Source organism: Rhinolophus sinicus, chromosome 5 (assembly GCF_057876585.1).
Source record: "Rhinolophus sinicus isolate RSI-liver-muscle chromosome 5, RSI-T2T, whole genome shotgun sequence".
Lineage (NCBI taxonomy): Eukaryota > Metazoa > Chordata > Mammalia > Chiroptera > Rhinolophidae > Rhinolophus > Rhinolophus sinicus.
The window spans coordinates 90,918,022-90,930,325 of record NC_142505.1 but is presented as its reverse complement, the minus strand read 5'-3'; the positions used below and the strand labels follow the sequence as shown (position 1 = coordinate 90,930,325).

The window sequence follows — 12,304 nt, the reverse complement described above, 5'->3', positions numbered from 1 at the left end:
AAGGGTGCCAGAAGTGAGGCCAGGACAGCTCCCTCCTGACCCTGGAAACTGTTCAAAGAATTTCCCTTGTATTTTCCTGCTGCAGTGACCCTGGGGCAATGGGGGGGGGGAGGGGGAGGGGAAGAGGGAAGGGGCTTCCTTTATCGACCAGACTTCTTTTTGAAACCTCTCCTTTTTTTCTGCGGCCAAATATTATAACTTCAGAGCTCTAAAGAAAGAAACTCCAGAATCTGGTTTAATTCTTCCCTTTTAAGATGCACATCTGAACTGAGGCCCGTGGTGTTTGCTTTATTCACATACAACTACATACTTTAAAAATCAAGGCAATATTCTGACAGACCTCGAGAGATTAGCTCCACAACCGCCCCTACCCCATGCCCGCACGCAAAGGAGAGGAGAGATGCGGGTCTCCTCCAGCACTCTAAGCGTTAAACTCAGCCCAGAGTCTAAACCGCAATTGGCCGAACACCGGCAAAAGATCTGGTTTTCGCAGCCGCGGGCCAATGAGCACCTCGAGTGGGAGGGTTTGAAGATACTAAGGAGTTTTCCCCCCTTTTTTTTCCTCTCCACCCCCTCCCATCGGCCATCGCCCGCCCCCCTTCAACCCCCCACACCGCCAGTTTGTTAAATTAATGCAGTAAGAAAGTCTTAAGCTCTGAAGGAGTCCTGGCCAAAGGAAGATGGGCGAGCTGAGAAAACCGAGATGCATCTGAAGCCTTGGAATCCTGAGCCCCGCGGCTTCGCCATGGACCCTGGCAGCCCCTGAAACTTGCCCTGAGCTCTCTCACGTCTGCAGCCCTGAGCAATGGGACACCTTTCCTGCAGCGATCATAACTTATTCGGCGGGGACCAGAGAACAGGAATCGCAAGGCGACAGCAGACAAGCACGCAGGCAGGGGAACGAGATTCTGGGACTCGGTCGCGATGCGCCAGCCTGGCACATTCTCTGGGATTTAACTGAAGGCATCACCGTCAATCGCTTCCCCGCGCCCCTAACCCCCTCAGGCCAGCCCAGGGGTATTAAAGCCCTGCTCTCTACCCAAGATGCTCGCTCAATCTAACGGGCCAGCGCTCTGATCTCCACAGAAGATTTTTTTTTTCTTTACATGGAGCTGGCCGTTTAAGCAGAAAAACAGGGGTAAAAAAGAAAATATACCCACCCCTAAACGTGCCTCCCCAGCGCCGCAGGGAGCCAACAGACACGCTGGAGTTTAACAAACAGCAATACTCTTCGCGCTCTTGAAAAGCAGGGCTGGACGCTCTCCGCGGTGCTGAAACGCTTCGCGGCTGCCGCTGTCCGTGGTACCTACAGCCCCCTCGCTCCAATTTCCCCTGGGGCTTTCCCTCCCCTCCTGTTTCCCACCTCCCCTTAGCATCTGGATTATTTTTTCCATAGTGCTCGCTGGTTTTGTAAGTGCCAATTTGAAACATTTTTTGCTCCCATAACTCGTGGACTACAAAGCACAAGGACCTGAAAAATGTACAGCTTCAATACTCTTCGACTCTACCTTTGGGAGACCATTGTATTCTTCAGGTATGCAATTTTCTACTGACCACATAGCTCTGCTGAAAATGGGGGAAAGGAGCACGGAGGCTGACTCTTTCCGTGATCCCTTATTTGGGGGGAGGGGGTGCTGTAAACCGCTGCAATCGGGTCCTTCCATTCCCCCCCCCCCCCCCCCCCGCTCTCCCCCACAAACCCCGCCCGCAGGGTGTCTGGCTTGTGCGTGGAGGTCTGAGACAGTCGTTGCTTGGGCACTGTTTGTCTGTTTCTTGTGATTTGTTTGTCCTTCCACCTACTACACCCCTGCCTCATCACTGGCCCCCAGCCCCCCTGCATATTGGCTTTCACTTAGCTGAGGACTTTAAGGGGAAGCTTTAGGAGTTACTCAGTTTAATTAGGACTGCATTCTCTCTAACCGCAGTGCCGAAAATCTCAGCTCTCCCGTCTGGGAGCCAAGTGACAACTAGCGGTGACGGGGAAGGTTGCACTCGAACTCGCTGGACACAGAACAACATTTCATTTTCTATCCTTTTTTGTTGTTTTCTTTTTCTGCGGGGTGCGGGGGAGTGTTGCTGAGGGTTAGTGCTGGGAAACAATAGTGTTATGACCTCAGGTTGTAAAGCCCTCAACTTGGGTCCAGAATGGATCTATTTAGAAATAGATTATGGGAAACATTTCCCTTCTGAAACTTTGGCTCTCTCCTCTCTCCCATTCACCTTTCCAAACTCTTTGTTAGCTGAAGATCCTCAACTGATAGGCAATTCCTGTTTGTTTGGTTTCTTACTTTATGTCTCTCCCTAACTCAATAACTTGAGTCCCCCCACCAGTTGTCTCCCAGGTTAAAATTTTCTGCCTACAGGTTTAGCATTCTTATGTTAGTAGAAGTGAAAAGTGAAAAATCACCTCTTCAGGAAGCATTGAAATAGATAGTCCTTTTGTAAGTGGGTGAATCATGCCCTCTTCAGAGATGGTTATGATAAATTCCATTTATATAAATTGAAAAAAATTATTCTTCTTCCATGACCTGCAGGGATCATTAATCTTCCTCATTTTAGATGCCTGCCTCTCATGTTTTACATGGCATTGGATTAACAGTAATTTGAAAAACCTACTCTAGGTTTTTTTAAAATAAGTAACGACCAAATATTAATCTCTCCTATCATAAACCATCAAATAATTCTTGGGGTTTCTTGTTGTTGCTGTTGTTGTTGTGGTGGTGGGTTTTTTTTGTTTTTTTTTACATTGTAGAGTACTCTGCATATTGTTGGTTTGACTAATCCGTTGGTTGGTTTATTAAATGAATGACACCTCCCCCTATATTATAAAGGTCTATATGTGAGCCTCCCTTCATGTCTTCCTGTTGAGATGAACACAAGACCCCTTTTCTTCTCTGAGATACCCAACGCTAAAGCTTCTAATCTCCAGTTCAAATAATTCTTTGATAGGCCACAGTCCTGCCCACAGCTCAGAATGCAAATAGTGAGGGAGTCAGAATAGAGAAGTGCAACAATCCAGGGCCTTGTGAAATTTAGTGAAATGTAGCTACTTTGTGGGGAAAAGGATAGGAAGCATCCTCTTAACTTAACAATACCAAATCCTTTCTTCCCTACATACATAGAACTGAAAATGTTGTGGAGGTGGGTAACATCTATATGCAAATCGATTCTCTGTTTGGCTTACAGAGACAGAACTGAACCACAGAGATTAAAGAGCAAATTAATAAAACCAAGCACATCACCCCCCTCCAAACTCCTTTTTTCTTGATGAACAGTATGTAATGCTTGATTTTCTTCTCCCAGACGTTGTCTTTGACAAAAGGGAGACACAGTCTAAAAGGTTTGCATTGTAATCATTTTGATAAGGTTATGAATCCACCATTTTAATACTTCAAGTAAACTGGTGGTGGCCTATCAGGAAGCATCAGTCTTCATCTCCTTTCCCTATGGGTGTCAAGACATACATGAGCTATAATGGATATGGGACATAATTCCATGTGTTTACAGGGGAACAAGAGTCATAACTATGGAGAGCTGGAAAGGGATTCGTACCATTGCACTTTTCGAAATATAGGAATGGCTACATCATTTGAGGGGTAAATGTTGTTTCAGAAATGTCCTGAAACATAAAAATCTTAAAAACAAGAATTGAACTAAGGAAATACCCTCAGCAATTTTTCAGAGAAGTGGGAAGGGAAAAACAGGTGATAAGGAGGGAAAGTATCTTTATCTAATTGGCATTTTCATTTCTAACTCTCTCATTTGCTAAATTTTAGGAGAAAATAAAGAAGCATTAAAATCTGGGGGCTCAACAGAATGTATGTGGGGGTAAGTGGAGACTGGCAGCTCCCTAGAAGGTTCCATGTGAATACCCCCTTTTCCCCCAAGGGACAGGCACCGTGTTGGAACAAGCCAATCCAATCATCTCAGGCTCCCAGGTACTCCTTAGGATTAAATGATGCCAGCTGCTCACCTTGTTGGGGAAATCTGGGGGCTAGAAAAGCAAAAGAGATAACAGAAGTGCTGATGCATCAGCACATACCAGTGAAATGGCAATTATGACAGCAAAACAAACAAAACAACCATAAGAGTGCATGAGACAGACATCTCAGATGGTGCCAACACAGAGAACAATTGAGGCCTTAGAAAGAGCTGAGAGGGAGAGAGATGAGGGTGCTGGGTGACAAGCTATACTGCAGTGCTCATCAACTGTGCCCCCATAAGTAAAAGGAAGTGATTTGGCTGAAGTCCCTGTTCTGATATTTTAAAAGCCTCTGGGTCTGAAATCCATGGGTGACATTCTAGGATTCAATAACCTAAATTTTGTTTATTTTCAACTGGGGATGCGGCTTTACATCCAGACTGGTCAAAAATAATAGGCAAAGATATGTTTTTTATGGTAGAAACACATTCCTTTCAAGCCAAAGGAAACTTGCTTTGATTCCTAGAGCATTTACGATGGCTTATGGTTGGCAAGGGACCAGGGTGACCCCAAAATATTCTCACCTTCTGAGTAACCCAAAGAGACCCATGATAAATAACCATGTTTCTCAGTCTCAGCACTATGGACATTTTGAACTGGATAATTCTTTGTTATCAGAGCTGTCCTGTGCATTGTAAGATGTTTAACAGTACCTTTGGCACTAGTAGCACCCCCTCCCCACATCATGACAATCAAAAATCTCTCCAGACACTGCCAAAAATCCAGGGAGTGGCAGGGGATGGGGGCGAAATTTCCTGCTGTTGAGAACCACTAGTATAGAATGACCAACTATTTCATCTGCTGTTCTGAGGTACTAATTATAATGAGGAGGAAAGTCTAGTTTCCATGAGAAAATGCCCCTAATGAAACATTCGAAGCACTCCAGTGAAGCAAAAAGAACCTAGCTTGTGCCTGAGAAGGGAATAAAGGCAGAGGAGATAAACCAAGTCTAACACATGGGTGGTTTTCCGAAAAGATGACAGTTGTTCTTTATGTGCCACTTCCATCTGCCATCCCCGTAGATGTTTCCTTGCACAGGGCATGGTACTGAATATATGGCGCTCACTGGCTAAGAAAGGTCACCAAAACCTTGAAGGGATGATGTTCCTACTCACCCTAGGGTTGAACGGAACATGGCAAATAGACTGTTTCATATCTCAGTCTTGAAAAATCACCCAGTTGAAAGATCATGAGCTATCCATTGAAGTGGCCCCTCTGGCGTCCCAGTCTCCAAACTTGCACAGGGGGTCAGATGACCACCTGGACCTTTTCCTCCTGGTAGCATAGCTGTCTTCTCATCTTACCTGCTGCATTTTGGGGCACTGCGCACAGTGTCCAGGAGCTTCTGAAATGGGTCAAGGACTTTTTCCTAAGGAAAGAAGCCCCTTGGGAAAGTTTGCAGTAGGGCCAATCAAAATGTCAATCTACCCCCTTTTGTGGGCTCAGAAACCTTGAGAAAGAGAAAACATCATGTCTTTTATTCTCATGGGACAGCTTGGACAAGGACCCTAGGCTGGTAAATGAAGTTATGAATCAGCACGTAACTCCTGCATATTTGCAAAACTGATAATGACCTTTCGGGCCATGTTTAGGGAATTTATCTTTGAGACCCACCTTATGAAAGAGATTGCAACCATGTGGTGCAGTGGAAAGAACAGTTAGGCTGTGATTTGAGAGCCCCCTTCTCGAGTCAGCTCTGCTCCCTTCCTGCAGTAGGGCTTTGACAAGTTTCTTTCCCCTGGGAAGACTCAGTTTTCTTACCAATCAACTCAAATGACTGATTGCCACACCTCGAAGTTCCTTCCAGCCTCGGACAAGGTCTCTATGCCACACACGGGCCCCGTCCCTCAAATGCCCAGGATGAATTTGCATCAGTGCTGACACTGCCTTCGTCTCTTGAGCAGGCATTTATTTATCATGTGTTTATGTGCCCAGTCCAAAACTAGGTACTCTGCAGAGCACACAGGGGTAGCAGATGCCACAGTCCCTGTCCTTGTAGAAAGGGGACACATCGCTCCCTTTAAAGCTACATTAAAACCCTTTTTCCTTCCTCAGAGGGCCGGCAGAGCTCCCCGCAGACAGCCTGTGCGCACGGCCTGCGACATTTCTGTGGGCGTCATTAACTTTATTTCCTTCATCAGATGGCAGAAGCCAAAATGATTTTTAAGATGGATGGCACTGTCTCCCGCCTGGCCATCTTCATGCTATTCTGTAGGTTTTTCTGCTGCTTTAGGTAAAGCATTGGCCCAAAGGGCAGGAGACCTAGGATCCAGAATTGACCTAGTGGCATGACCTTGAGAGGATTCCATGACCTTTCTGGCCTCAGTTTCCCTCACTATAAAATGAAGGGAATTGGCAAATCACTGTCTAAAATAATTTTCAGCTGTGCCAGTCAAGAATTACACTCTCCCAATCTTCTCCATAAGAGAACAGCTTTGGGTATAGCTATCAGCATATTTCAATTATGACGAGAAATAGCAACAATGAATTATATTCAGGCTCCAAGTTCTGAGAGTATTGAGGACCTCACTAACAATTTCGCTAGGTTGGGAGTTGCCCCAACCTAGGAACAATTATTGACAGGTCCCATAGATATGTCAGTTTCCCCAGGAAACGCTTCGTATGATGACAAAACATAATGCCTGATAACTATCCTCACAGACCTAACGAGTGGCCTGAAAAAGAGGCCAACGGTTTCTATCCTTTTATCAGGGATTCTGTTTGGGTTTTTCTCCCACATAAAGACTGTCTTTTAAAATTTTTGTTTTCCAACCCCCATCCATCATTAACTTATTTTCCTTATCATTATTAGTCAAAGGCATACATAACTGTCAGAAATACCGAACATCATGAGATAAGCAATGTCACCACACTGAGTTGACCTAAGAAACAAAAGTAAAGACACGTGATGCTTTTTAGTGAGTCCGTAGAGCCTTGTTAGAAGTAAATATGCAATTTGTTGGATTCTTTGAAATTACTATTTCATGAACCTCCTAGGTACACAGGGACCCCATTTGGAAAACGTTCGATGTGATTTATTCTATAGAGCTCCAAGAGAAGAACTGGAATACATTGATAGATTATTTTTTTAATATACATATACAAATTCTAGTTCAATGCATTTTCAAACTTTCTGGTAGATCAGTCAAATGGTGAAATGGGCTGCCTCAGTGGTAGTGAGGGTTCCTGTCAGTGGAGGTATGCAAGCAGAGACTGGAAGTCTACCTTTCGAGAAGGACGTAGAAGAAATTTAAGCTGCTTTTGTGTATTGAGTTTGTAACTTGCTACAGAAAAGTACATGAAATGCAGGTCAGAGACAAATCTTCGTAATACTTATGTCCCCTCCTTTCCTGTTTCCCAAATTACCACCTGATCTTCGTCAGTTCTCTGAGTCATGCCATAAACACACACTCACTTGCACCTTTTTCTTCTTTAAAATGGATTGGATAATGAATAAATAAGGCAATGGACACAAACACACACAATACGACCAAGGATTATTAAATGGAAATCACCTTGGTTATGTAAAAGCCTGGTTTTCAGCCATGAGAAGGACCTCAGATTAAGAGAATGTCAGAGCCCGAAGAACCACCGGAAAAGGCACTGGTCCTTAGAGGAGTCCACAGGCCCGGATGGTAATCACAGGACCGACAGCCTGTGTGGCGGAAGGCCTCTCAGCCCTGAATTCCCGGTTAAGCCTGACACACAACTGAAAACACCATAGGGCCGGCCAGCAAATTCATTCCAAGGGAACAATGTCCTGAGAAGCCCGGAAGAGGGGCTTATCCAGCACACTGCCTACTCTTTGTAATGCAAGCCCTTATGAGGGGAGTTGAGGCCCCAACGCTTTTGAAACTCCTTATAAAGATCCCTTTGTGGTTTTCCGAAGTTGATATTGTCCGAATCTCCCGAGGCTAATTCAGTGCAATTAGATTACCACTCTCTGCCTTTGAATTCGGCTGTTTTTCAGTGTCCGTTGCTAAATGAGTTTACCGTCTTAACAGGGCGCTGCTGACAGACATGAACCCCAGCCATGAAATGGGCAGCATTCTCTCTTGCCTCATATGCTGCGCAACCCACAGGCACCTAAACAACCTCCGCTGCCTTCCTCACAAGGTCTATCCTCCATCTCCTACCCTTTCACCCCCAGAGAAGCACACTTTCCTTCAGTGTCGTGAGTACCACCAGAATCATGGAGACATAGGGCAGTCCTCTAACGCACCAGCTCTCCAATCTAGCTGGGAGGGGCCTGTCAAACACACACTTCCCCACCATCAGACAAGACTACTGACACAGAATCTCTCAGGATGGGGACCCAGAAAACTATAATGCTGACAAGAATCTCTAAGTCGCTGCTTTTCAAACTTCAGTGTGCGTCTGAGTCACCTGAGCATCTCATTAAGATGCTGAGTCAGACTCAGGAGGTCTTTGGTGGGGCCTGAGAGTCTGCATTTCTAACAGCCCCCAGGGGTTGCTGATGCTCCAGTAGACCAAACTGTGTGAGCAGCAAGGCTCCAAACCCTTCTGACTGGGGGCCCCTGGCATAGATCAGCCCTTTTATTCTGAGATGAGGAGAGGAAAGTGGCTTCCTCAAGGTTAGACAGAACAGCAGAGCTCCCAAAGCTCTACCCCACGGTGCACATCTCCCAGGCGTGTTCCCCTGCGTGCCATCTGTAGAGCACATGTGCCCTGGACTCTGCCACGGCACTTCCCTTCCTTCACCCTTCGCACACACTGCTCTCCCTGATCAACAGAACCGTGCACCTGGAGAAAGGCTCCGCGGGGAGCTCTCCCCTGCCCTGAAGCCCTAGTGTACCCAAAGCCCCCATTCCCACAGCTGGGCACTCCCACTGTGTGCCGCTGGATAAAAAGAAGGAGCAGCTGAAGAATGGGCTTTGAACCCTGCCACCAGGGGCCCTGCTCACAGCAGTGAGTCTGCGGGGACTGATAGAGGAGGGACATCAAGGGATCAGGAGGGAATCTGTGGTTGCTTTCTCCACGGGTGATCTCACTGACTAGTAGTGCTGTGCGCACCATCCACCCTGAGGAACCAGAGACTTCCCTTAGCACTCGCAAATGTGCCGAGGATGCTGCCCCATTCCACCATCTGCCTGACCTCAGAGAGGTCCTTCCTTCTTCTCTACCCCTCTGACCTATCGTCCTTTCTGCAAAAGCACGTTAGTATCTTACACATCAAACAGAGTAACTGCTATGATCTTCAGCCTTCAAAAGCTGTGTGTTTATTGCTGTGTGCTCAGTTCTGCAACACTCCCTAGCTCCAGAGGAATCCTGACTGCCAGGCAGACTTGCAGTCCTCTCTTACGAGAGCACTTTACAGTTTATAGAGTGTTTCACATTCACGATCCCACATGAGCTTCCCAATCACCTTTAAAAATAGATACAAAACAGGGGTTACTATCCCCATTTTAGAGTTGAGAAAACTGAGGCTTGGAGAAGAAAAGTGACTTGCCTGAGACCATGCTATTAATTTTAGGGTAAAGCCAGGGTTCAAATACAGATCTCCTTCCTCCTAGCTGACCATACTTTCTCTTTCCTCTTAAAGCTGGAAGATAGATAGATAGATAGATGATAGATAGATAGATAGATAGATAGATAGATAGATAGATAGATAGATAGATAGATATCCATCCCTAACCCTATATGCTGTATATCTATTCCTCTTTATATATTCCTCTTAAAGCTGCAGCCCCTGTGAGCTGGTACAGATATCAGGCTAATAGCCCTCACCCTCTGCCAGTGGTAGAGAGAAGAGCTGGGAATTTCCCATCAGGGCTTTAGTTTGACAGAATCATTTCCTTCTGATTCTCAGCCAGATAGGTATTTCTTTCTCGTTCTTAATAATTTTTAATTATACAATATATGTATACAATCTCATTTTTTTAAATTCTAATACTAGGCTTAAACCTAAAATCTCCTCCGAGCTTTTATTTCTTTAAGGAGTGATTTTATACACACACACACAGACACATACACACACACGAAATGATAGTACTATAGATATTTCAATATTTATACACACATCTTGAAATATATATGGAAAATTATTGATCTACGTATACTATCAATTGAAAAATGTACACTATGATTTCATGGAATCGTACTGCCCATTTAACTCTGTAATTTGTTTTATTCATGTATCAACATGTCTTGGGAAGTTTTACCTGTTCAGGCATACAGCTCCACCTCACTCTTTTAACTCCTGCAAAGCATTTTATGTTACAGATCCCCCATTGTTTTCCAGCCATCCGTCTATTGATGGGCATTTATATTTTTTCTAATTTCTCCACTGTAATTAGTGCTGCAAAAAAAAATCACAGTGTACCTACATCTTCGTGAATACCTGTGACTTTTTCAGGCAGGTCACAAGAACAAGAAATGGAACTGCTGGGGCACAGAGCATGTGCATCTTTTGTGTTAACAGACGTTGTACGCAGACATTCCTTTCTCCCTGACCATTCCCTTCCTTCTTCCCTCCCTCACAAGGCTCCATCTCAGCCTTGACTGCAACAACTCACCAATAATGGCCAGCACAATTTACTGAGTGTTTACTGAATGCTAGGTATTGTGCTAACAACCACAAGCCTCATTTCATAATCCCACGGAAGTCCTTAGATGTAAATATTATTATAATTATATTCCCATTTTTTTAAAGGTGACAAAACTGAGGCAAAAAGAGGTTCTTTAATTTGTCCAAGGATGATGGGAGAAAATTTATGACTGAGTTAGGAGGTCAGGAAGAAGGACAGCATAATCTCTGGACTGTTTTAACATTTTTTTAAATTGCTGATCTCTAGTACTTAGACCAAAGACCTTTTCAAGCCCCACACTCTAACCTCCAAACGCAAATAAGACCCGGTCTTATTTTACTTAAATATAAGACCAGGTCTAATATAATATAATATAATATAATATAATATAATATAATATAATATAATATAATATAATATAATATAATATAATACTGGCTCTTATTTTACTATAAGACCGGGTATAATATAATATAACACCTGGTCTTATTTTACTATAAAACTAGGTCTTATATTAATTTTTGCTCCAAAAGACGCATTAGAGCGGATTGTCCGGCTAGGTCTTATTTTTGGGGAAACACGGTAGGCCTACCACGTTCATTTGTGCTGCCCTTCACTGAGAACACTGGGCTTTAATATGACAAAACACTCAGTTTGCCACAATACAGACTCCACCTCCTGTTCTAGCTCCTTTACTTCACACAAACCAAATTCCAGCTCCAACTCAACTGCTCATTGGTTTCTGTAACATGCCCATTAGTCTTATCTCTGTACTTTTCTCACACTGTTCCCTATCCCTCCGTAAGTCTGGAAAAACGCCTTCCCCCATTTCTGCACTGAAAGGCACACCAACCAGCTCTGGATTCAAGCTAATTTCATTTTCCTTGCTGTATTATCTTGTCAGTTTGCTCAACCTTTCCAAGCCTCAAGTATCTCATCTTAAAAAATGGAAATAACAACTTCACTGGTAGATAAATGAAGCCACCTTTTGAGCACATTTTCTGAGCTAAGGACAAGCCCTTAACGAATGGTAACTCACTCTCCACTTCTCTGCGATCCTCTCCATGCCTCACCTCCTCCAGGAGGCATCCCCTGGATTGCCACCATCCCTGCCCCCACTGGGCATGGGCTTTCCTTCCTAAATCCTTTGGAAATGGAGGCCTTACTCTTGGCCTCAGTTTGCTCAAAGTGGCCTTCTGTGCATTTGGGTGCCCTTCGACCTGCCCTGCCAGATTGTAAGCCCTCCAAAGGCTAGGAACTTAATGCGTTTCTTGGTGCTGTGAAAGGCCAACAAGACCAGGGAAACACCCCCGGGGCTTCCCAGAGTTTTCGACTTGCTCCACTTCCTCTTCATGGAGGTATGATCCAGGGGTTCCTGTATATTAGATACTCAGTGCTTGTTGAATTGAATGAATTCCTTTGTCCCCAAGTCTCTCCTGTCTTCCTCTTACTGGCTCTACAGAAGACCAGTACCGGAAGGCTTTCAACCAGCCAACCCCAAAAGCACTGCTGTGTCTCCCCGTGACCCCTTTTTGCTCCAAGAAATGAGTCACAGTGAGAGTGAGCCAGACACGGCAGCCCAGCCCTGGCTCAGCAGCTGTTGCAGTGAGTTGTTCAGCCTTATCCTTGCTGTCTGGCAGAGCATGTCCAAATCCTAGGCTTCTCAAAAACATTGGAGCAATCGCAGATAAGGCTGCTTCGCACCATCACCTGGGTCTATAGATAGGACCCTTCCATAGACAACGCAAACTTTATAAAATGGTTTTTAACTGTG

The 12,304-nt window shown here is 44.8% G+C and overlaps 1 protein-coding gene across 2 annotated transcripts in view; it reads left to right on the top strand.

The window, feature by feature from the left end:
• Window positions 1-591: 591 nt before the first annotated feature.
• GLRA1 (glycine receptor alpha 1) overlaps window positions 592-12,304 on the top strand; it is an 86,177-nt gene continuing 74,464 nt past the window's right edge. Inside the window, exon 1 of one of the 2 annotated variants that reach the window (XM_019734342.3) lies at window positions 592-1,534. In XM_019734342.3, the coding sequence (XP_019589901.1) occupies window positions 1,479-1,534 (56 nt within the window). In that variant the 5' untranslated portion in view covers window positions 592-1,478. The remainder of the gene's footprint in view (window positions 1,535-12,304) is intronic. The other variant, XM_019734343.3, reaches the window with a different exon arrangement.